Below are 26,843 nucleotides of genomic sequence, written 5' to 3' on the forward strand. Positions count from 1 at the left end.
TTTGACTAACACAACCGCTATATATATAAATATATATAGTCTTCGTCCTTAGAGAATTAAAAATTGTTAAAACTGAAATGTCAACTGTCATGCCACGTGTTCCATCCTATTTTTTTTTCTTGGGTTAAAGTGAACGTCCCATCCTATATTATGAGGGAAGTACAATAGAAAGTCTGCAAAAGAAGATATAAGTAAATTTTTTGAGGAAAACAAAAACTATTACCAACAGTTAAAGAAATAATAAACGACTGTTAAACCTAGGTGATTTAATCAGTAAATCAATCAATGTTGGAGAAACACAAACAGACTTGTTCAAGAAATGTCGATCGTCATGCTAACGAATTTTTATGTGTGCATGGAGCAAATCATATAGACACATTGCTTTTATTTTTTGGAAAAATATGTTTAATCCTCATCAATGAATATATATTATTCAGTAAATTAACAAAGTGGGATGCTCTTTAGTTATCTGTTTATTTGCATCCAGAATCTCCTGCCACTCTTTTGTTGCCCTCATGAGAACTCACACATCAGTGGTTTCTCATATCTAATATAATCAAAACATTACTCCTTCTAGTTGAAGACAATTAAGGTTAGCCATTCTAATAAATTTAACATATATATATACTGTAGTACTAATCCCTGGTTCAACCCGTAGCAAGCAGTAAAACATTCACATGCATGCGTGCTACATTAATAATATCTGTACGTAAGCATATACTTTAAGACTTATGATTAACCAATGGTACTACAATATTGACAGTTTCACCTTTATTAGTTTTAAGTTCAAACATCATCAGGTATTACTGGACTTTAACACATTACGACACACGCAAAAGACAAAAAGAATCACTGATTTCCCTGATCCGTTTAAACTTGTCTTAAATTTGGTATGATCAGTATCCTGGAAATGTTTGAAAGTCATTAAATGTGGTTATCAAAAAATCATTTTCACCAAAACGGAAAAAATGACTTCTCTTCCTTCTTGGCAGAAGTCATTTTCTTGCAACTATTCTTTTTCGTGATTTTCTTACACTTAATTATCTTATCCTCCATATTACTTGCTTCAATTAACAAAACTTGGTTATTATTACTAATATTCAGTACTCCCTCCAGTTCAAAAGAGTGTCCACTTAATTTTTTTTTTTTTGGTTAAAAAAGAGTGTTCATTTACCAAATTAAGAAAGAATTAACCTTATTTTTTTCATATTTGCCCTTATTAAGTGCTAAGTGACCAAATCTCAATATCTATTTAATTAGGGGTAGTTTAGTTAAATTATCTATTTTTTAGGAGTTAGAATATTCATAATAAGTGGTGTTTTAGGCTTTTTATTTTATTTCAAAATAAGTAGTGCTTTATGATTAAAAAAATAAATTGATCTTATTCTTCCAAAATCCCCCTTATTAACATAAACTTAGAAAGAGGTAAAATTTAATTAGAGGTAAGTTAGTAAAAACACTCCTAATTTTCTAAGAGTGAGCAATTTCTTAAGGGGTGTACATAAGCTAAAAACATCACTTATTACAAAATGGAGTGAGTACTCCATTACTATTGCGGAAAAGTGTTATTCCGTTATTTTCAATGAAACATGACCTTCATATCATGCCTCGTGAAGAGTTTAATCAAACTTTCAAACAATATAATCAAGATTTCAAGTCTAATTTATGCTCATATATATATATATGGGTTGTGTGAAATACAGAGAACTTGCCACTTATTTTGTGATGGTAAAACAGAAGGCATATATAAAAATAAATGAAAAGAAAGGAAGCGTGAAGTTGAATCAATGAAATTAATGAACTTCCTTAAGGTCGTCCCCAAACATGTGCGAAGCCCGAGCTATGGAGACTGCATACTCCAACTTTTCACATTATATACAGGTTATTAGGATCCCCAGAAGGTATTGTAGCTGTTTTTCGCCAAAGTTTGCTTAATAAACAATCAAATGTCCCTTTATTTTATTTCCTCGGGATCATTTATTTCTTTTAATAGTACAGGAAATTCAGGTTAAAGTTTGTAATGGGACGCGTTTGTGCAGCAAGTGGACTTTAAACAAGTTGATTGATTGTATGCAGGTGCATGGCCAGTTTCTAAAATTAAAATTGAACCCGGAATTCATGCAGCACCCATGACCAAGGGCGTTGGTCAATAAAGTGTACTCAAATATTTTAGATAATTTAGGGTTTCAAAGTTAGGAGGGGAAAAATAGGTGATGAAATTCTTTCATACGCCAAAATTTTGATGCGCAAAGTTAGTTTTAACTTCGACGTAATAATCGAAACACACACAAACTTATACTCAAGTGAAATAATCGAAGTGCGCGTGCCAGTTGAAACCTGGTATATATTCATGCATGCATGATGGAGATTTACCCTTGATTTATGATATTATATATTGCTTCTTGTGCTAATAATAGTAGCTAAGGCTACCTGGCAATTCCATGCAAACAATTGAATTCTTTTTCTCAAGGGATAGAGACCAAGTACCTACTATATATAATAGATAGAGATTGTCGCGTAAAATCACCTTGGCAAGTTGATACTATCTATTCATGTTATATATTGTTGGAAGAAGGGAAAATTGCCATCAACAATAGAAACGATATAATATGACATGGGAATAAGGCTAGTTACCTCAGTAATTCTTATTAAAATGGATATAATTTACTAAAACTTCTCTACTAAACCTAGCTGGACTAATAAACTAGTACAAGCAGAGGCGTATGTAGCATTGTATGTAGGGGTTCAATTGAACCAATGACTTTCGATACTGATTGAAAGATAAATTTATGTGTATAAACCTACTAAAATGATAATGAACCCCTAACTTTAAAAATATAATGGGTTCAATGCTAAAAACTTAAGCTTTTTCAACCACAGCATAGCTCAAATCATTGATCAATCTCTGAGTACAAGTAGTAAAATACTTGGACATGTGACTACCTCCATTTGTCTCGTTCACCTAGCTAGTTTTATGCGTAGAGTTAATATAATATGTCGTCCATACTTCAATCTCTACATATGCGCGTATATATTTAAGTCTCATGGTCATATTCTATAACTTGCAATTTACTTAAGCTTTATGAGTTAGCACCGGCGGCGTTATCGGACGTCAACTTTCTCTCCTCACAATACCTCGTTGACAGTTGGAGACAAGAGGATCTATATAAAAGCCCATCTCAATCAAATTTAAAGAAGGAAAGAAAGCTTCAGAGGGAGTAATATTTACACAAAATTAAGAGATCGTAATTAATTTTTTGGGGTCAACTACTGTGGGAATTAACAAGTAGAGTTTGCATGGCAACATCTTCAAATGGCGGTGTTCCGCCAGGGTTTCGATTTCATCCAACAGAGGAAGAGCTTCTTCATTACTATTTGAAGAAGAAGCTTTCATTTCACAAGTTTGACATGGAGGTTATCAGAGAGGTCGACTTGAATAAGATTGAGCCCTGGGAATTGCAAGGTATGCATATATGGAGTATCATTTATAGTTAGGTAAATATGATCAATTAATTATATTCATAATACCATATATAGTGGTATTTTCTTGATAGTACTATCGTTTAGTTCGTAAATCATTTTAAGAAAATGTAAGTAGCTACAAATTTCGTTGCTAATCTTTTGCTAAATAACTCGTAGCTAACAATTTTTTAATAATTTGTCGCTAATTTGGCGTTAAACCGTCGCTAAATAGGATTAGCAGTAAATTATGTTGTTTAGCTACAGAATCAATCCATCACTAATTCCTACTCCTCTTTTTCAATTTGTTTATCTTACTTTCCTTTTTAGTCTGTTTCAGAAAAAATGTCTCTTTTCTAATTTGGAAACTCTTTAATTTCAACAAGCTACATGACATTTTTAAGACTACAAGATTAAGAGTATTTTGGTACATTATACATATTTTTAATTTAAGACCATAAAATTCAAAGTCATTTTTACTTTGTTAAACTTTGTGCCCAGTCAAACTAATTAAGTCAGACAAAATTGAATGGGGGGAATACTTTTTAGCAGGGAATGGAGCTACGCTTACCTAAGCACGAGAGAGTTTATCATTTCTAAGTTTGTATTTTTGGATAACTAACTGAAACAAAATTCAAATTATAAACGATGCCTATATTTTTATTTACTTAATTATGTTCTCAATATATATATATATATATATATATATATATATGATCGAAACTTAAAAGCAGTTTACTTTACTTACTCCCTCCGTTTATTTAACACTTTTCGTTTTATATATATATATATATATATATATATATATATATATATATGATCGAAACTTAAGCAGTCAAAGAGAACATATACTTACTTTTATTACTCCCTTCGTCCCAAATTGTTTAACACTTTTCGTTTTTCGAGAATCAAACGAGTTGGTCTTTGACCGTAATTTTTTCATATGTCTTTTAAATATTTTAAATTATTAATTATGGTGACTTATAGTAGTTTTAACGTAGGTTCCAAATATATAAATTTTATTTGGAAAAATTTAAGGATTCTATGTTCAAACACACGGCCAAAATTAAGAAATTTGACTATGAGAAAACACAAAGTGTCAAACAAATTGAGACAGGGAGTACTTAATTATCTCTTCAACAGTTTTTATAAGGCAATATTTCATGTACAGAGAGGTGCAATATTGGATCAACACCGCAAAACGAGTGGTACTTTTTCAGCCACAAGGATAGGAAGTACCCGACAGGTTCAAGAACAAACCGAGCAACAAATGCCGGTTTTTGGAAGGCTACAGGGAGAGACAAATGCATAAGAAACAGCTTCAAGAAGATTGGTATGAGAAAAACCCTGGTCTTTTACAGAGGAAGAGCTCCACATGGCCAAAAGACTGACTGGATCATGCATGAATACAGGCTTGAAGATGCCGACGAAAATCAAAATGTAAGTTGATCCATCTCCATTTCTCCTAAACTGGCCTCTCAAGGGGACACAAAAAGAAATGTTCCCTTTTTAATTTGAAAGAAAAAACAATTAGGTACCAAAACAAGCATGCATGTGGTGTGGACATGTGGCATACGTACATATTGCTGGTTGAAGTCTTGCATGGCAATCGCACGCATGTATGACAGTCAAAGTAATTAAATGACCCTTATAGTGGTGATTAATTAATCAGTGAATAATTTCCTGACTTCACCTTTTTACCACAAAATCTTTGATTGTGAGTGTCAGCAGTTCCCACCCTGCGTGTGTCCAGGAATTTGTTATCCATAACAATCTCATTTCAGCTGAATTCTCGAAATAGCTGAAGAGGCTAATAAATGAAAACAATTTTATAGAAGTGTTTGAACATCCCATTTAAAAGATGTGATTTATATTCATGGTTCAGAATTGCTCTAATATATGTATGTAGAAGTGTGTGATCATGTCATTTAAAAGTTTAAATTGTCAGAACGATCGCATTTGAAGAAAATATACGCACCCCTTCTTCATGCAGTGCAACCTATTTATTTTTTGTGTCAAACACGTGAATTTTTTTTAATGTATAATGGGTGGGGTGACTCAAACTCATCAAGACATTTGTCTGATCTAATATCATGTTGAAGTACACATTTTTATTTATTTAATTATATTTTTAACATTACGTACTTAATTTTCAAATGTCCAGGAGGATGGCTGGGTGATTTGTAGGGTTTTCAAGAAGAAGAACCTCTTCAAAGTAACTGGAAATGAAGGTGGCGCAGCAGCTTCAAGCCACCAACAACCTCCTCGAACCAGCTTCACACACAATGATCACAACCCATATCTACTACACCAACTACCGCTGCACGGCCATGACTTAAACTATTCCCATATCCCAGTTGCTACTGATCTGCCACAATACTATTCACACAATAATACTAATATTCAATTAGCACAAAACTTCAAGTCATCATTGGGATATCATCACCAACACGAGTTCTCATCATCAGGCGCTCAGTCAGCACCTTGTGAGTCCGGCTTGGAGGTAGCAAGTCACGATCATCATCAGATCAATATGAATAATAATGATCAGTGGGGAGTTAATATTGATCGCCAGCTTGTTGATGAAGATTCATCCAAAGTTGCACTAGCTATGGGATTTGATCAATCTAATCAAATCAATCAGCTTTCGCTGCGTGGAGAGATGGACTTTTGGAGTTATGGAAAATAAAGCCTATATATACACAATTATTCTTTGTATTAATCCTGTTTAAATGATTATATTTTGCGCAGTATATATATTGAAAAGACGTCTCACTTAATTACCTAATTATAAGCTTGTTTGTGTACTACTATTGGATTCGGAAAAAAAATTGTATGTGATCCTCCTTATTTTCTGTTAGTTGTATGCTAGCTAGTGATCATCACTGGAATGTAAATCTTCATTTTATTTTATTTTCCTTTTCAAAAATTCAATTTTTTTTTCCTCTCCCCTTCAAAGCGGCCGGCATTTCTCAAGGCCTTAAATTTATCATCTTCTATTTTCTTCATCTTTAGCTTCTTGTAGAGCTGGGATAAGGATGACACTAAACATTGTTACCTTCTTCAGTTAGCCTTTCAGAAATAGTTCCACTGACATCAGTAGGAATTAAATGTATCTCCTAATTTTTGAAAAGAAATCAACTCATGTGCCAGCCACATGAGTTTAAGGAAAATCTTAATGACGACCATTTTGCAAATCCAAATGTTCTCAACAGTTTTGAGAGATAAGATGATTGGGCGAAGCTTGACGAACTGTTTGAGGCTTAGAAGAATCTCCAGTGATAAAAAATGGCGTCGAAAATTAGGGAAATAGTTTTGGTTAGAGTGCGATTAGGATTCAACTTACCTTTTTTTTTAAATATTGGGTAAATTAATAATTATAAATTAAACAGGTAATTGAATCATTTAAAAATTATTATAATTACTTTTAAAGTTACGTGATAGTGTAGAAAGTTGTGTACACTGCCAATGCACAAAACTTAAACTCGTTCAAAAATTTAAGTTATATACACTATCGTCATATATAGTGCGAAAAATTCTATGATGTATGTAACTTAAAGGGGCCGAGTAGATTTATATACTAGTAAATCATCGGAACTACTTTTTTTGGCGGTACAATTGGAACTACCAGTTCAAGGGATTTATTACATACACTAAATAGAGTTATGCACAACATTCAAACACGATTCTATATCAGTTTCTATGAAATCGACTAGTTTTGGTAGTATTGTTGTTTATTTTGGTACCTACCAAATACGAATACACATTTATTTTAAAATGCATTTGCTCCTATAATAACCTGTAAATCTATACAATTAAAGCGAGAAAATGCTTAAACAACTGACTATATATAGCAATTGAGACAATGATATGGATGAGTATTCCGGAGTCACAAAAGAGAACACACAAAATTCAAGTCAATCTACAATCTTGAGAATATAAGAGCAATGTTATGAAGTTCAAATCTTCACAAGTAAAAATTAGGAAGAACAACGAGAAAGAGAACAACAAGAAGAAGATCGAAGAACACTTTTCTTTGGAAAAGAAACGATTGCGTGCTGCTGCCTGCTGATATATGGAGGGTTATTATTGTTTCCCTTTAAAGAGTGACTTTGCAATTAGTTTTAAAACGGTGGCTGATTTTTAATAAAATTGGTTAATAGTCAAAATCCTTCGAAATATTTAGGGAAAATTATATTTGGGCCCTTGTGTTTTTGTCCATTGGGTAAACAGCCCATGGAGCATCATTAATTGGGTTATTTTCACTTTTGTCCCTATTTTGGAAGTTTTTGTACGGATTGTTCTTCAAAACACCGGTCTTTAATTTTTGCCTCAGCTGCTTATTTAATAAAAATATTCAGATTTACTTTGCTCGGCATAAGTTCATTAATATTTTTATCTTTGAAAATTGAACGGTTGCCTCGCGCGGCACAAGTTTTGTAGGAATTAAGTTGTGCAACATAAGTTGTTTAATATTCTTCAGATTATGTTAAGTATTGAAAGTTTTATCTTTTTCAGCATAACTTGTATAGATGTTATGATACATATGTTGAAGCTCAACACAACTATGCCGAGCGAAATCTAAACTTATGTCGTTTTTCAAATTATGTTGAATGCTGAAAGTTTTGTCTTGTCCGGCATAACTTATGAGATATTATGATACATATATTGAAGCTAAATGTAAACTATGCGGAGCATGCAAAACGTGCTGAACAATAAAAATTAAAGACCACAAATTTGAGAGACAAAAATTAAAGACCACCCCAAAACAGGGACATTTGTGCAAATGATGCTAGTCTTTAATTTTTGTCCCTCATACAAATAATTTTTCGCTAGGCATAAGTTTATGTTTTCACGTAATAATATTTCACAAGTTATGCTCCGCATCCTTAAAAATTTATGCCCCATGCTCTTATAGAATTTACATATTTTTGTGCAGATTGCCCTTCAAGCGCACTGATCTTTAATTTTTGTCCCTCAAATTGTTGGTCTTTAATTTTTGTCCTTCGCTTAAAAAGTGGCTGAAAATACCTCGAGGTTCTGGGTTTGAACCCCCACTCATTCAAAAAAAAAAAGAAAAGAGAAGTTGCCTTGAGAAACCTCTACTTTAAAGCCTAACTTTTGCCCGAATAGGCCTAATTTGGGGCAAAAGTTAGGCCTTACGGCAGAGGTTTGTCTTGCCTAATTTTGGACAAAAATGCCTTAAGGCCTAATTTTGCTACGAAACTCTGCTTTACGATTTTTTTGAATTTTTGACTAAGGCGGGGTTTGAACCCAGAACCATTAGGCGAAGCACAAAAATTAAAGACCAGCAATTTGAGGGCCAAAAATTAAAGACCACCTCGAATAAAGGCAATCGTGCAAATTGCCCTAGAATTTAGGGGACAATTCGCATGAATGCCCTTATTTTGAGGTGGTCTTTAATTTTTGTCCCTCAAATTTGAAATCTTTAACTTTTACCCTTCGCTAAAAATTTCTTAGTTTAGGGTTCGAACCCCGCTCAATCAAAATTAAAAAAATAAAATTGGCAAGGTAGAGTTTGAATTCGCAAGGCATAGTTTTGCCTTCAAAACTCTTCCTGCATGCAAAACTCTGCCTTAATACCAACAATTAGTGCTAAAATTGCAAGGATAGCACCACCAACTGCTGCTCCAACAATAATACATGTACTACTATATTTCTTTTACTTTACGGATGCCCCTGGATAACAGCATACACATTGACTCAGACTTCTAACTATCAACTTCACTAAGATGAAAAACTAAGATGCAGTTCCATAGTGTTCCAAACAATAATTTGAATTTTCAGCAGTCAATTAATGCCTAAGGTAGAGTTTTGCGAATCCAAATATCTGCCTTGCAATTTTTTTTTTTACTGAGCTAAAATTCAAACTCAAAACCTCAAGATATTAGGCGAAGAGCAAAAATTAAAGACCATCAATTTGAAGGGCAAAAATTAAAGACCACCCCAAAAGAAGGGATCCGCGCAGAAAAAAAAAGGGAATTTAGGCTGTTGGATTTTGAAGGGCAAAAATGAAAGACGAGCCCATTTGAAGGGCAAAAAGTAAAGACCAGCCAATTTGGAGGGGAAAACGTGCAATTTCTTCAAAATCAAAACAAGTGCTTTAAATTGGGAGTTATTTTTTTCTTCCATTGAAGGCGTTCACGAGTAACAAGCCATGGAAGAAGAAACAAGTGCTGAGTTTGATGCCTTGGAACATCCCATGGAATTAGAGAGAGAGAATGAAGGAGATAACTCTAAAAAGGCTGACAATCAAAGCGAAGACGAAGATGAGGAAGACGAAGAAGAGGAAGAAGAAGAAGATGAAGATGGAAGTGGGGAGTATAAATTCCAAATAGGAGCAGAAATGGATCCTTTAGCATTCACTGAAGAAGATGCCAATGGACTCCAACCATACCAGCAGTTTGAGCGCCTGGAACACCAATACGAAGCTCTCGCTGCCAAAAAACGCAAAGCTTTAGCCCTTCAACCTCCCAGGTAGTAATTTCGACAATGTCAAGCAAAATAAAACAAAATACCTTAGTTTTTCTTGTATTGTAGTGATGTAGACGGGTTTTTTTTTTTTTTTTACTAGGATATACAAAAAAGTTTGAATTTTTGACATGAAAACTGATACTTTGCCCAAGTGCATGATTTAAATTTATTTCCAACTTTCCTTTCAGATAGTTCACGTAATCAATGCTCCCCTCCTCCTCCTTTTAGTCTTAAAATTTCAGCTCCAGAATAAACATAGAATGGTAAATAATGACCTTAATGGTTGCCAGAATTTTTTTATTTGCAGTTTTGATACTGAAAAAATTTGATTAACAAAATCTCTATCCGCATTATAGTCAGAATAGTGATTGGAGAGATGAAAGAATATGTATTGAGGACTTGTTGAATGCTGACACACACCAATTTTCTTTGAGATAAGTTAATACATAATACACATATTTGTAAGTGTCAAACACAATACTCAATGAAATTTGTGCAAAGTCTTAAACTTAACTCTATTCTAATTCTCATATTCTAGCACTTCTGACTAATTTTGTGATTCTCGTAACTATGAGTGGGGGTGGTGTGATTAATTATCTCTTTGATTGCAGAAGTGTTTACATGCTTCTTCTGGATTTTGGACACTTAGCCGCTCATTGACCTTCATTTTGTATTAATTTCTTATACCATGTTTGGGGGTGGGTGAGTGCAGTGAGGTCCCAGCCAAGAAAGTTAGGCAAGAAGACCCTCAGGAGGATGGTCCTAGGCAAGAAGACCGTCAAGAGGATGGTCCTGGAGCAACCTATGATGAAATATTGGAAGCTATGAATTATGGGATGAGGAGGAGAAAATCAAGGAAGGTATGATATCCTGCTTGTTGTTTGCTTTATAATCTGTAGGGTAAGGTATGTGTACACTCTACCCTCCCCAGATCCCACTTGTGGGATTACACTGGGTATATCGCTGTTGTTGTTGTATTTAGCAGTCTGGGCAAACTTTGACACTCCATTTACAAAATACTAGATCTAATCAGACCATAGGCCCAGACCATGGGCCGAAGCCCAACCTTGACATTTCATTTTTTTTTTTTTTTGCAGTCTTTTATTTTTGGGTTCTTGGCTATTATTTTTGTTCGAAGAATTCTTAACCGAACCATAAAAGAGATTCTATAATAAACCTAAACATCTTCAGCTTATTAAAGTTTAGAAGACCAGAGAATAATTAAAATGTAAATATTTTGTTTAAATTCAATAGTGTAACTGATTGCATCAAGGCAAAGCATATTGTAAAGAGACACATTTTCTTATGAGTAGTCATTAGTTGAAAAACTAGAATCACCAAAACATAGTACTTTATTTTACCATTACCACCTTATGGTTTCAGATCCTTATATGAGGTCTTAAAGTCAAGGTCCTTAATTTCAAGCTTAATATCTCTAATTGTATCTCATTACAATCAGTTTCTTTTAATATGGTTGTTAAACGATAATGAATTACATGTAGCATTAATCAGTTGGTAAAAAGATTACAAAAGCAAGCTGGTCATTGGGACTTAACTTGGACTTGGAAGATGTTATGGAAGACTAAAGGTCCATCAAAGGTGGCACATTTTGGATGGGTTGCAACTAGGATTCTGGGAGTGCTTGTTTAACTCAGAACAGATTACAAAGAATTGGTTATGCCATATGCAGTAGATTAATCATTAATGAACACTATGAGTTTTGAGCATATGCAACAACGTCTTGCTTACCTAAGCTAGCTTTGAGGATAAGCTTGTTGATCTCCAGTGCTAAGGTTATGTCACACCAAGAGACACTTCCAGCTATAAGCTTAGCTAAGCAAGAACTCAATGATCTCAACTGGTAGTGGTTGTGGTGCTTACCCAATGAGCTTTTGGCCTTGAAAACGTTTGCACTATTCATGGAAGTTATATGGTTTAAGGAATTACTAAACTTACTGATTCTAGAAGAATGAAATGGATTTTTACAAATTAGTTTATGAATTATTGTCAATGTTTTCCCTATCCAATGCTCCTACCTTTACTGTTCACGCACCTTGTGAAGCTATCAGTTCTTAATATATTTTGAATGGGCTTTGGCTATGTTTTGACTGCTCAGAACAGTCTGCGCTGTAGCCTTTTTCATTGCAATCAGTTTATTAGGTAGTCTTTTGCAACCTGTCATTTTTTCCCCTCTTTATTCTGGTTGCAAGTTGTTTTTGTTTTTGCATATTGTAAATATTGTGCAGCCACTAGTAATCTTCTACTACTATTTTATGTTTTACCATATGTAGCTCAAGAAGAGAGGTCGGCGGAAGGGATCAAAGAGTAAAGTTAGTCCAGAATTGAAAAGAAAACTTGGTGATGCCACTCTTCATTACGCACATGGCCGTTACGAAGAGGTATGCAGCTAGAGTCATGCATCCTTGTTCTGTAGCCTGATCTTGCTTGATCTGCATTTATATTTCTCTGCTTTGCATGTAGACATGATACCAATATGGCATGAAAAGCACAATTTTATAAAGATGGCACTTTCACTACACAGTAAAATATATGAATTGACACATGAAGTTGCTATTTTCTCTTTTTTGTTGTCGGTAATGGTCCTGCTAAAAAAAATGTACCTATTTTTTCTTCTGAACATTTGTTCCTACTTGTTTTTTATTGATATTTTCTGTCAGTTATATGTAAAATTTGTGCATACCTGTTGAAGAAGGTTTTTTCCCCGTTCTAGATGGATTTGCTTTAGGAAGGGTATCTCATTGTTAGTGTCCTCTGTTGCAGGCCAAACGTGTGTTGCGTGAAGTCATTCGTCTTTCACCAAACCTTCCTGATCCATACCATACACTTGGCCTGATTTACAATGCTATGGGCGACAAAAAGAGAGCTATGAACTTCTACATGCTTGCAGCACATCTTTCACCAAAGGATGCATCTCTGTGGAAGCTCCTGGTCGCTTGGTCCATGTGAGAATTCGTTGGACTTCTTGTATCATTGTTTCTTTTTCTTTTTATCCTTTCTTATCTTTTTTTCTGTTGTATATATATTTCAAGAAAATTGCAGTTGCGCTGTTTACTCATATATGGTGTAAAAATATGTCATCCTTTTTCCTTTTCTTATTTCATATAACGCTTTATTATCATTCATATGTGGAGTAGATTCCTGCATATATTTCGAGATCCAGTGGTTAGGGGGAAAAGGTTATCAACTTGTGATCAAATCTTTGTCCCTTAACCGTTCAGTGATATCCCAAAATGCTGATCCCTTTCTGAAAATGGGCTTCCTCTGTCCCGTTTCAACTATGGAAGTTATTTATTATTCCCTAATGGAAGGGCATCCTTTGCCTCTCTACCTCCCAAGGTAGGGGTAATGTCTGCGTACACTCTACCCTCCCCGAGACCCCACTTGTGGGATTACACTGGGTATGTTGTTGTTGTTGTTGCTGAAGGGCATCCTGTGAAAACTAACACCAAAATTCCATTATCATCTACTGGTTTCTTTAACCTTCTGAAAAAGTGAAGGAGACAGATATGCTGAGATGGACGGTTAAGGGTTCTTTGTGTCACTTTTGGTTATTAAAGACATTGCCAGAGATGAACCAAAAGGATACAAATATATTTACTCCTTGTGTGATGCTTAATGATAGGTCCTAAAGGAGCTCAAATTGATATATTTGTGGGGTGCATTTGGTATCATTCTGCATTAGGAATTAAGAAAGCGTCAGCTTTGTAACAATCAAAAAAACAATCGAAAAAAGAAAGCATCAGGTTTGTGCATGTTGTGATACTGATGCACAAAGTTCAGTTATTCTACATTTTGAGTGACGGAAAGATTTCCTGTTGTATCACATCTCTTGGTCATTTAATTTTAGGAATGCTTTATGTATAAGACAACAGGCATCTGACCTGTTTCCTTTTAAACCCATGATGAAATAGCGGATATGTAATGTTCATCATGTTTTTATTACCGATATTGGGTTTTGTTTTCAAAATTGTTGTCTTGCTCCCTGGTTCCTGTTTATTTTGCAACATTTGGTCCTTCTTGAGTATTGACATTTTAAAGATAACTTGTAACTGTTCAGAGAGCAGGGAAATAGGAGACAGACCAGGTATTGTCTTTCCAAAGCAATAACAGCAGACCCTGAAGACATTAGTCTTAGGTATCACAGGGCTTCAATATATATTGAACTTGGAGATTATCAAAAAGCTGCAGAGTCATACGAGCAAATTGCTCGTCTATGCCCTAATGAAGTTGAAGTGCTTAAGACAGCTGCTCAGGTGTCTGTATCTATCCTTCCTTCAGAATCTGTTAAACTTTGCTGTCTCATTGATTTGCATAAAGTTGTTTTGCCCAAGCACCAAATGGTTACATGTTGAATGCCTCACCTTCTGCTATTTTTGATCCATTTCATTTTCTATAGTCGTTTTAATGTTGATATCCTTTGTCTTTTATATTACTGAAGACAGCATGCTTTACTTTAATTTAGGTGTGAGGCTTAGTCGTACATCAAGTAAACAAATGATCTACAATTGACTTTTATTCAGGGAGAAAAGAAGCTATACATGAAGTAGAATTTCGTTAGACTACATATGCTGATATAAATACTGTTACTTATTCCTGAAAATTTGCACAATGGAAGTAGGAAAATAGTTTTATATGACTGTCAAGTTAGACGGCACAAACATGTGGACATCACATTTCTAGAAGATACAGGACACTGCAACAGGTGACATGGAAAATATTTAATATTACTAGACATTTTAAGAACAATAACAATGATGAAGAAATGACAATAGTAATAATAATAACAGGACATGACAATTCCAATTAAACTTCGGATTGCAAGGTAAAAGAAAGAAAAGTTACAGTCATGTCACAAAGGTCATTTCTCCGGTTCATTGATGATTGAAGACAGGAAAAGAATATCTGGTAGATAAGTTAATCAATCAATCAACTATTTCTTAATTCCAAATTAGTTTGGATCGACTATATGAATCCTCTAAATTCCATTTTGCTGTATTCGGGCTTATTACATTCCAATATTGGTAAATAAGTTGTCTTTTCGGGCAAATTAGAAGTTCTCTAAAACTAAGCCTAACTCTGTTAAGAGTGAACTTAGATCTGGAAAATTGATGAGAACATGCGCAGAGAATCATTATGAAAAACTGTTGCTTTAGTCCGATGAATACATGATTTTATCTTTTTTATTTTGTCTATATATGATTAATGCTGCATCAAGTAGAACTACACTCATATTCCACTGTTATGTATGAAATTGACTTGTCGTCAACTTCTCCAGTTGTACAGAAAATGTGGCGAACATGAGTGCTCTGTTAGTGTCCTGGAAGACTACCTGAAAAATCATCCAACTGAAGCTGATTTAAGTGTGATACATCTGTTAGCTGTGTTACACATGGAAGACAATGCACATTTAAAAGCTCTTGATCTAATTGAGTGTGCAAAGCAGAGATATTTTACTGGGAAACAGATGCCTCTTAGTTTAATTATCAAAGCTGGAATATGTCATCTACATCTTGGCCATATAGAGGAGGCAGAGGTTTGTTGGAGCTTGATCTTAAATTTTCTTGTTGCTTATAGAAGTGCTATCACTCGTAGTAACTTTGCCATGTTGAGTTCTTTATGCAATGTAAAGGCTGATCAAGTGCAGTGGTCCGTCCAACAATAATTGAAACACAATATTCTGATGAGTATAACAGTGGAAGTCTGACTATTGTTCTCTTCTCTACTCGCTACTGGAGTCCTGGCAGCTGCACTAGCTTACCAGATGTGTTCTATTTTCCTCTTATTATTACATGCGGGTGTTGCTGTTCAAGGGAAAATATCCATCTGAGATTCCATTTGCAAGCTCCTGAAAATTTCTATAACATAACGATGGAAAAGCTAAGTGTGGTCGAGATATGTTTAACTAAAACTTTGTACCATTAGAAATTAGAAAGCTAGTTTCAGTTATTTGAGACCATAACTAGATGTTATGGTGCTAGATGGGATACTAGGTTAAGTTAAAGCTAATCTACTGGGGAGACCATACAGAATAGGACCCAAAGGGGACCTATAACTTCAAGCTAATGAGCTAAAGTGACTCTAAAGTGGCCCAAGTACTAGGGTAGTTATCCGAGGTGAAGATTGAGGCACAGGAGGACTCTGACAAAATGAGGCCTCCAGAAGTACTTATACATCTCAAGTTTGGCTAAATATTTGTTAACTATGTCCTCATACCAGAGTTGGAACCCTGTAATGTCACAGGTTGTAGACTTCTTTAGTCTTTAAGCCCAGAGCTTAATCTAACCCTGAAGTGATATCCAATCTTACCTTTTCCAAATACTTTATTGTGTTGTCTCTGAAAAAAATATATGCTAATTCTGTATGAATTTGAACTGAAGTTATAAGCTATTCTTACTTTGTCAAGCAATGTGCAGATTATTTTCAGTGCTGTACATTATGAAAATGCATCTCAACATCCTGACATAGTTACCGAGGTCGCAGACTCACTTATGACCCTTGAATATTATGAATCAGCTTTGAAGTACTATATGATGCTTGAAGGAGACGACAACAAGAATAAAGTAATGAAACAACACTCCCCCATTTACTACTTCTATGTACATTGCGATATTTTATCCTTGCACTTGGAAGCACGTGTATATACGCCCTTTCTGTACTATCTAGAAGACTGACCATGCTCAGTTGATCTTTTATTGAGAGGAACTCTTGTTGGAACTATTAATTAGTAAAGCATATCCATCTTTTGAAACTCCTTTTATTATCTTTTGGTGGATAATCAATTTCAATCCTTTTCAGGGCTATGTACACTTGAAAATTGCTGAGTGTTATGTATTTTTGAGGAAAAGAGTACAAGCAATTGAGTACTTCTATAAAGGTATCCACATAGCATATGATATGTATATGTACATATGTATATGTACATATGTATATATATATATATAGTGGGTGTGTTTATGTATCGGTGCATAGAAATACTTATAGCTCTGGTGAGACATAACCTACTTCCTCATCTATGTACCGTCCTGCAGAATTGGTTCACTTTATGTTATGTTAGTAATTTCCTTAGTCTGTTGATGCTTCAAATCTACGCTATGTCTTTATCTGATTGATTTTTCTTTTCAGCTGTAAATGAACTTGAGGATAGTGTTGATGCTCGATTAACTGTGTCATCGATCCTCCTTGAAGAAGGCAAAGATGATGAAGCAGTTTCTGTGCTTTCCCCTCCAAAAGAATCAGGTATAAATTATTTACTTGGGATACTTTAGCATTCTATTACGTGGATCGTTGTAAACTTCTTTTAAGAGCTCTGTGGTTCATTTCCAGAATCTTCAGTTGACTCAAGTTCTGATAATCCAAAATCTTGGTGGCTTAATAGCAAGATAAAGCTGAAGCTTTGTCAAATTTATAGAGCTAAAGGGTCACTCGAGACTTGTGTGGATGTTATTTTTCCTTTGATTCGTGAGACGTTGTTTCTTAAGTCTGTCCAACCGAAGGTAAGCTTACTCTTTTCAATTCTCAGAATGTGCTAGTGTTAGGTATGTTTCTTTTAAGTGAGGGGTTTTGGGGTGGGGGAAGACATGATAGTTTCTTCATGCAGCACAAAAGATCTACTTATAAAAGAAATGAAAGTTCTAGAGTTGAAACTTGCATAGCAGTCTTTCATTGTCACTATACTTACTAGCTTACACCCCTGGGAAACTTGCTCGGGAAGCTGCAGTCACAACTTCCTGGCTGGGATTTAACTGGTATACTGCATCAGTCAACCCTAATAGTCCTTGCCCTTGGATTCCTGGACTTCATGGTGATGAAAATGAGAGTCAAAGCAATAGGGCTCCATCCATGTTGAGTTGTTTTACAAGGCTTGTTGTGAGTGATTCTTGCCTCGCCCAATCAAAACTCTAGAGAAGAGATCTTCATTTATGCAGTAGATTCTCTTTATGCGAGGAACAATCAGAGGGTTCGAATAATCTATGTTACACTGCAAAGTCACCTTTCAAATCTGGAGGCTTTTACTAAACATCCTGGGAATTAGTTGGTCAATTCCTAACGCAACGGTAGAATTTCTAAAATGTTGGAGCAGAAGAGGTCTCAACAAAACAGAAGCAAAATTTGGAGTGCTGTTTGTTTTTCAGAAGGGTAACAAATATCATATGTGTAGCACAAAGGCTGCGCTAAAACCTTCTGCATAACTAAAAGAAAACATAAAGATATGTTACCATTATTAAAAAAAAAAAAAAAAAAAAAAAAAAAACATAAATATAGCTTTCTTCTACCTCCTACTACAAGGAATCAATGATATCTAACATTGAATATTTGAATCAACATCCTTTACAAGATCTTCCTTGCACCAAAAGTAAAACAAAAAAGGCAATTCATCTAATCTTTAGAATGGAATTCTTGTTCCCTTAAAAAACCTACTGTTTATCCCTCTCCAAATGGCCCATCATATGCATCCTGGGATAGTCTTCCATCTCTTTTTTGTCCGCTTAATCCTCGAGCTAAATTCGAGAAAGCAAGCAACTCCGCTGTGGTCCTAGGCATGGTTTATGACAGTCCTTTCATACTCAAGAAAACCACATAGTGTATAAGTAGGTGACTGCTACTTTCAGCTTCTTTCCCACACAGATAACACCTTGAACACTATTGCATTCCCCTTTTCTTTAAATTGTCTTGTGTTTCGCAAACATCTCTTACTACTAGCCATACAGAACAAGCTACTTTGGGTGGTATTCTCACTTGCCGTACAAGCCATAACCAATACTGGAAAAATATGTGCATTTGCTTTTAAGTAAAAGTTATTTAATCAGCTTGAATAAATTTCCAATTGTTAGCATCATTTCAACTCCCAGAGATTACCTTGTATCTAACTTGTTCTGAGTGTTGTTAAATGCGCACTTAAGCCCTAAAACTCAGTAAAGTCCATGTTGTGCGCTTCGCCGAGTTTAGTTAGCGCTTTAGTATACGTGTCAAGGATCTAAGGCATGTGCACCTTCACCAATGGATTTTTTTCTGTAAGGGCATATACATAGCTTAATCATAATTTTTCTTTCCCTTTTTTCAAATAACTATTGTTTGGGCTTATAGTTGCACTTTTTCTGCATTGGCCATTTTTTACTTCATTGGTGCTTTTCTTCGCTAAAGCCCACACTATAATTGCACTTTGCGCTTAAAGCTCCAACATACATTTTGACGCTTTTTTTGCACTTTCATTTTTGACTACTCTGCTTGTTCTTTCTTTTAATTGTTGGATATATTTTTTTAGGCTAAAGTGCGCCGGAGGCTGTCTAAAAGTGTTCTATCTCAAAGAATCAAGGTTTTGGATGATCACCAAGCAGATACCATCTTTCATGGCTTTAAGCCTGTAGCTTTGGCATCTGATCTGTGAGTTTTACTTTTACCATGTTGTTCTTTTGCTTTCCACTTTTAAGCTGAAGATTCTACGGGCAAAAGTAGCCAACCATCCAGTCTTGTTCATGAAATGTTTTGAAGAAAAAAGATGTTCTGTTCGCGAATGATTTGTTTCATTTACACTTATATCATTTTCTTAAATATTACTCCCTCCGTTTCAATTTGTTTGTCCTAGTTTGACTCAGCACGGAGTTTAAGAAGATAAAGAAGACTTTTGAATCTTGTGCTTTTAAACTAAAGATGTGTGTAATGTACAAAAATGCCCTTTGAATCTTGTGGTCTTGAATACACCATGTAGGAGGTTGAGGGTAAAGAGTTACTAAATATAGAAACCGGCATTCTTTTTTAAACAAAATAAAAAAGAAAGTAAGACCAACAAATTGAAATGGAGAGAGTAATAATAATGTACATAACATTCTTCACGATTTTCTTGATTTTCAATCAGCTCCTAATCTCAAGATGGCGAAGCAAGTTGAGTTTGCTTATTTTGAATACAAAAGATGCTAAAAAGTCACTGTAGTATTAAACAATAGCCGAATAGTATTGCCAGAATGTTCAACAATCGCTCAAATGAAAATTGATGCTATAATTCTTTCCTTCAGAAAGTTCATGGTAATTGTACATGCACTTAGAAAGATGTAATCTTAGTCACCAAAGAGGGTACCCTGACACAAGTGTTCAGACATCATAAGGGTAAGTTTAATTTATGACTATTCTGTAACTGGAAAAGTCGCTAAAACAGCAAGCGGAAAAGTTGTTGTATGAATGCTTGCCAAATAGATTTGGTGCCACCAGAAGGGCCACCATAAAGAGGCTTCATGCTGCTAGAATAATCATTGATAGAGATGTAGTAATGCTGGACTGCGTATTGAAGATGTTATTAAAAGAATGACAAGAATAAGTGAATTGTCAGCAAAACAGTCATCGGAAAGAGGCATGGTACTGCCAAAATGATACCACTCGAACGGTTGCCCAGAAAGGTGTGGTGTTGCTGGAGTCATGCAAAGAGGTCTGATGCTGTTGAAACAGTTACTTTAAAGAGCGTGGTGCCGCCACAATCGTCACCATACAAAGACTAAGATTAAATTGTACTATGAAAGAAAGAGAACTTCGGTTGAATAAGTAACGTATGAAAACCACAGTTAAGCAAAGTTAATTCGTCTCCACCATGATTGTAGAGATCTTGGTACTTGCAAAACGAGAAAAGAAGATTCGATTTTTTTTTTTTTTGGACATTGGTAACATTAAGATTTTTTTTTTTTTTTAGGACATTGCAAAACGAGAAAAGAAGATTTGAAATTTGGTTGGTAATATCAAACAAGAGGACTCCTTGTATAAGGAGTTTAAAGCTATACTCTATCTATCTCATTATATGTGATAATTTGATTAAACATGGAGTTTAAGTTGTTTGTTTGACTTATGTATTATACAAATGATAGTAGAAGAAAATATTAGAGTGATGGTTTAAAAGTTTATATGATAAATAATCATCACATTAAAGTTTAATACGTGAATAGTTCTATTTATTTGAAGTCTTGAAGTTAATGGCAGAACCTGGATTTTCACTAAGGTTATTCAAAATATAAAGAAGTAAATACATGAAGAAGCCAAAGAGATTTAACATCTACTATATATTCATAGAAAATAATAATGATCGTGTATATACGGTTTATGGGCAAAGGTGGTCCAGATGAACCCCCTAGCTCCGCCCCTGCTTTAAGGTAATAAAAATGGTATAAAAATGTAATGCTCTTAAACATTTTGGGACTTCACAAAACAGAGTGCGTCTTGTTTATGGGGATGATGGGAGTATTAAACGAGCAGTGTTCCCTAATTTGTGAGATTCCTAATTATTATGGAGTATTCTACAAATCTTTCTGATTCCCATGATGCCATGACTTCAAAAAATGACATAATCATTAAGTATATTCTACAAATTATGATTCTTTTGACTTTAAATAATAGGTTAAGGCTCTTTCTCTGTAGGGAGGGAGGGGCGGCTAATTGGTTTAGTTAATCCTTTTAGGTTTTCTACTTGAGGTCTGCAAATACCAATTAATGTTTTAAATTCTGCTGAGTTCGATTAAATTACAACCTTATGATGTGATGCCTATATGATCGGGGGAAAGGGGGTGGGGGGGTCTATGTTAATCTCTTTGTTTTTGTCATCCTGATATTTTTGTTACTTTCTCCGAGGCCCATCTTTTGCAAATAGTCATGGAGAGAGCTCCAACAGGGGGAACTAGAACATTTGATCTTGTGCATTATGTTCTTGCCATATGCATATCTATTTGAGAATTGTTTGTAGATTTTGGAACTTGTATAATTGGCCATTTTGAAATTTTAATTTTCTTGTTTCCCTTTTGGGCATTTCCTTAGTCTTCGACAAGCCCCTATTTTTCTTAAATTTACCTGAGTTACCTTTGAGTAACTCTTCTAAGCTGCTGAGTTTTCCAGTGCAATCTTGTTGATCACGTCCGTAATGTTTATATTGATCTGCAACACCTATGGCTGGCCGGTAATGTCTGAGCAAATAATTAATCTTGTTGCTTTTGATAGGTCAAAAGCTGCAAGAGCAAGAAAAGTGCTTCGGAAGAAAGAAATGTTAAAGGAAGCAAAAAAAGCTGCAGCTTTGGCTGCTGGTGCTTCCTGGAAAAGTGATGATTCGGACAGCGAGTCTCCTGTGAGAAGCTTATAGCCAATGTCTTCCGTAATTGTACATGTCACCTTCCGGTTAAACCCTTGATTTTGACCTAATATTTCCTCTCTTTCTTGTATGCTATCGTAATTCTTAAGGAGCACGTATACCAAGAGCCTCCACTACCAGATCTTCTCAAAGACGAGGAACACCTGTGTCTTATTGTAGATGTTAGTATTTCTTGCTTCCCATCTCATCTCTTTCTTTTATTTTTTGAATACTTCCTCTCCTTTCTTTCCTTTTTTTGATTGTTATCTCTTTCTTTTTCTTTCTTTTCCTTAATGAGCATGTAAGTTTCATGTGATTGTTGCTCTTGTTCCGTTTTCACACATTGATGCACTTATTGTTTTTATTCTGTTTTAAACAACACATGCTTACAATGTTTATATCAGTACAGAGAAGGTCATTTAGTCTAAGCAGAGGTATGAGATGTCTTCTTTGACATGTGTAGTTGGATATGACAACATACGCAGGAAATTTCGATGCTAAATGGATCTCCAATTCCCTTCTGATTCATTGCTGGCCCTTTTAATAAGTACTTGTAATTCTGTCATACTGGAAATTTTCATTTAAAAGTTCTTTTTTGTAGCTCTGCAAGGCTTTAATATCCTTGCAACGGTATTGGGATGCACTAGAGATCATTAATCTCTGTCTAAAATTGGCATCCAGCACATTGTCTGTTGAGAAAAAGGGGGAGCTGCAAGCTCTAGGAGCTCGTAAGTTTCAACTTTTAGTGTTAGCACTCTCTCCCTTTGCTTTTGTTTGTATAAACTACTTAGAGATATCTGTTGACAGGTTGAGATATACTTGGTTGAGTAATGTTGTAGAGTGAGACAGAGATGCATGCTTGCTAAAACGTTCTTTTTCTATCTTGTAGAAGTAGGATATAACATTGCTGATCCCAACCGTGGGTTTGATTGTGCACGTTCCATTGTCAGTGAGCATCCTTACAGCTTTGCAGCATGGAATTGCTATTACAAAGTAATATCAAGGTATCAGCAGAATTTTATCAGTATTCTGAACACTGTTCTGTTTTCGTGGTTGGTACTATTCGAATATGTCATGCTAGTGGAAATAGTTTCTGTTTTCCTTGTTCTATAACAGGTGCTTGGCGGAATTAACTGAATAATAGAGTAAATTAACTGTTTGTAAATGTTTGTTTGCACCCTCGCTGATTCTGCTGAATTCCTGTGAGTTGAGACTGGGAGTGTGTGGCACATAAGTTTCTTGTGCCTAAATTATGTTGGAAATATTTCGTACGGTGCATTTAATAGATTTACAGTATTACATGCACCATTAAAGTAACAAGGATTGTGTTTGCGTTTGGGCATTTTGGGGACTAAGTAACAGTCAGCAAGCACCGACATAGATTGTTTCTTAGGATTTATGTATCCTAAATGCACTACAGAAAGTTCTTGGAGGGACATGGCCGTCATTGGTTGTGTTGGAATTCACCGCCCTGTCCAGTAGTATTTTGAGTATCACATTAAAGCTTTCTTTTTTTTTTAATCGGTAAAAGTTAAGAGTATCACATTAAGGCTATCAATAGCTATTTGATTCATGCTCCTTATTTGACTACTTTCCTTTAATAGAATAATAATATTTTGTGTTATTTGAATTCACTTTGACATCTTTAAGCTTCCTAGCTTTTCAGGTTTTCCAATTATTATTTCCTATAACAAATTAAAGTATAATGATGTATTCACACCCGCTTGTATTAATATTTTTGCTAATCTTGTCTTATTTCCCACTACCTCATCCCTGTTGCAATCCAGCAGCCTGCTTGTCCAGTAGCATTTTGAGAATCGTAAAGACTATATTGAGATAATTGTTTATGCTCCTTTTCTACTTTGTTTAACCTGATTTCTATTTTAATCTGTAGATTGACTTCTGTCCTGCAATAGCAATTTTACGATTATCAAAAAGTTAATGGACATAAATAATAGTATTGTATATTATTTTGAATTCGCTTTGACATCTTTAGATTTCTAAGCATTTCACGTATTCCAATCAATCTTTGTGCTTGCTAAAGTAGGTTGTTCAGTTTGGGCAGGAGGGACTATTTTATGCATTTAATGAAAATACAGTTGTCAAATTTGAACTTTAACACAATTAATTGCTTCTTTTTAGTAACTTCAGTTGGTTTGTCAGCCTAGTAGTCGACTAGTCATTCAATTGTTTTCCTGCAGTTTTGAAACTATAACATCTCTGCGATCTTGCCATATTTTTTTGAATGTTATATTCAAAGCATTCTGTGATGAATTTTACAATCTCAAAAATTCGATTATTCATGCATTCAGTCCTTTTGTAACTAAGCGGTGATACGCGAAAAATTGATTTTCAGTTGAGCATCAGCGGAAAGTAGTTACTTGAGATTTGATAGTGCAGTAAATCTTGGCCAAAATAAGATTTGAAGCCTTTCAAGATATAAAAGAAAAAGAAAACCCATCCTTAACGAACAAATCAAAAAGAGAACCCTTTTTTTTACATATTCATGACTGCATGATTTTATCTCTGATTTATATTGTAACTTGTTTGTTTGATCATGGATGATCATGTGCAGACTAGATAATCGAAATCCAAAGCATAGCAAGTTCTTGAACAATATGCGTATCAAACACAAAGATTGTGTACCACCAATTGTTATTGCTGGACATCAGTTTACCACGATCAGTCATCATCAAGATGCGGCTAGAGAATATTTAGAAGCTTATAAGCTGATGACAGATAATCAGTTGATAAATCTCTGTGTGGGTATGGATTTCTTCTAGCAATCAAATTAAAGAAGGCAGAGTTGACATCGTTTTTATGTTTCATGATATCTATTCAAGGTTTGACTTTTGCCTTTGTTTCCAGGATCTGCTTTAATAAATGTAGCTCTTGGATTCAGACTTCAGAACAAGCATCAGTGTGTACTACAGGGAATGGCTTTCCTGTATAATAACTTGAGGCTTTCAGGAAACAGACAGGTTCTACTTTACAAACCAATTTGACATTCGACTTTTTTGTAACGACCTAAATTTTTAGTCTTTTTCTTTTCCACTACGTCAACGTAGTTAGAAGTGTTGGGGCATTTAAAGGAACTCCTTGAATTTCTTTTGCAGGAAGCGCTGTATAATATTGGTCGAGCATGTCATCATGTTGGTCTTCTTTCTCTAGCTGTCATATATTATCAAAGGGTACTTGACACTCACGAAGACGATTATCCCATCCCAAAGCTTCCTAATGAGAACCCAGATCCCGTAGAAAATAGAAAACCGGGTTACTGTGATCTGCGCAGAGAAGCAGCATACAATCTGCATTTGATTTACAAGAATAGTGGAGCACATGACCTGGCAAGACAGACATTGAAAGATTATTGTACAGTATGACAATGACAATATGTGCCATAATGGAACTTATTGTTCTTGAAGATTTGAGTTATCTGCAGCCTAGACCTACTACTGAAGTTATTTCGGGTCAGAAAATACATCTCTAGTGTAGTACCGAACTTGTATGTTATAATTATTCGCCTCTATCAAAGTGATCTTATCCTGATTGGATATGGATCAACAACTTAAACCAAACAACCAACCGACCAAAACAGCGTGAGCAAAAGAAGTTAGTTTAAACGCTCCCATCGTGAGGTGAACTCTAAACCAAATATTCACACCATGATTTATTCACATTCTTAACCAAACATCCTCATTCAGAGAGAAATGAAATGTTAGTATTGTAAAATGTCAATATAGACATGCATCAATTTTCTTTGACAAACCCAAAAAAGGATGACATAAAATAAAATGGTGAGATTATCTCGGATTTCCTTATATGGAATTTACACGTTTGATTGTATAATATGGTGGGTGATGGAGAAGAAGAAATTTGTATTAAATATATAAACGCCATAAACAGCATATATGAAGGAGCCGTCAAGAGTGTGAAAATAGTAGTAAGAGATATATAGGAGTTTCCTGTGACAATGGGTCTGCACTAGGGATCAACATTGAGCTAACCAACACAATACAAGATGTGGTTCTATAGTGTATACTATTTGCTTATCATATTGTGTGATTGACGAAACAAGCGAGAGTGTCAACCAAAAGCTTGAATCATGGAGAAGCACCTTAGATGCATACGCTGCAAGTTTAGTCAGCATAAGATGAGCGATGTTGATGTGAGACTAGCCGAGACTCTGGTGCCAAAATGCGATTAGTTTAGATACCTAGGCTTGTTGTTTCAAGAAAACGGGATAATAGTTGAAGATGTTACTTATAGAACTAAAATTCGATGGTTGAAATGAAGAAGTGCTACCGGAGAGTTATGTGATAGAAGGATGCCTACCAAAGTGAAAGGTAAGTTCTATAGAACAACTATATGAGCATCAATGTTATATGGCAGTGAATGATGGGTTGCTAAAGTCCAAATCCACAATATAGAATGTCGCAGATATGTGGATGCTAAGATCAATGTGCAGCCATACAATATTCGCTAAAATAAAAAATGAACATACTTGCCAGAAGGTGTAAGCAGCACGCGTGAGATGGTCTGGTCATGTCTTGCATCGACCTACAAATGCACTGATCAGCAGGTGAGAAACTATGGTAAGTGAAGTTTTTTAAAGAGAATGGGGTAGACCTAATATCACATGGAAGAGCATTATCTAGAAAGATATATAAATTCTTGGAACGGGGTAGACCTAATATCACATGGAAGAGAATTATCTAGAAAGATAAATAAATTCTTAGAATCAATACATAGTTAGCTAAAGATACGACATGAT

General features: G+C 35.0%; 2 protein-coding genes across 3 annotated transcripts; both read left to right on the forward strand.

The window, feature by feature from the left end:
• Positions 1–3,187: 3,187 nt before the first annotated feature.
• Positions 3,188–6,359, forward strand: LOC132054542 (protein BEARSKIN2). Its single transcript, XM_059446528.1, has 3 exons — positions 3,188–3,463; positions 4,631–4,899; positions 5,624–6,359. The coding sequence occupies exons 1-3, from the start codon at positions 3,298–3,300 to the stop codon at positions 6,146–6,148; spliced, it is 960 nt and encodes a 319-aa protein (XP_059302511.1). The 5' UTR covers positions 3,188–3,297; the 3' UTR covers positions 6,149–6,359.
• Positions 6,360–9,637: 3,278 nt separating this feature from the next.
• On the forward strand, positions 9,638–25,614 carry LOC132052132 (uncharacterized). 2 transcript variants are annotated; one of them, XM_059443508.1, is made up of 18 exons: positions 9,638–9,957; positions 10,667–10,814; positions 12,246–12,353; positions 12,736–12,917; positions 14,033–14,228; positions 15,251–15,508; positions 16,389–16,535; positions 16,771–16,849; positions 17,098–17,211; positions 17,278–17,468; positions 19,238–19,356; positions 21,943–22,066; positions 22,180–22,251; positions 22,671–22,797; positions 22,959–23,073; positions 24,645–24,835; positions 24,938–25,050; positions 25,186–25,614. In XM_059443508.1, the coding sequence occupies exons 1-18, from the start codon at positions 9,638–9,640 to the stop codon at positions 25,450–25,452; spliced, it is 2,871 nt and encodes a 956-aa protein (XP_059299491.1). In that variant the 3' UTR covers positions 25,453–25,614. The 2 variants fall into 2 exon arrangements, with proteins under 2 accessions (XP_059299491.1, XP_059299492.1); XM_059443509.1 differs by having other exon boundaries at positions 9,652–9,957; positions 17,299–17,468.
• The last annotated feature ends 1,229 nt before the right edge of the window (positions 25,615–26,843 follow it).

Source organism: Lycium ferocissimum, chromosome 4 (genome assembly GCF_029784015.1).
Source record: "Lycium ferocissimum isolate CSIRO_LF1 chromosome 4, AGI_CSIRO_Lferr_CH_V1, whole genome shotgun sequence".
Lineage (NCBI taxonomy): Eukaryota > Viridiplantae > Streptophyta > Magnoliopsida > Solanales > Solanaceae > Lycium > Lycium ferocissimum.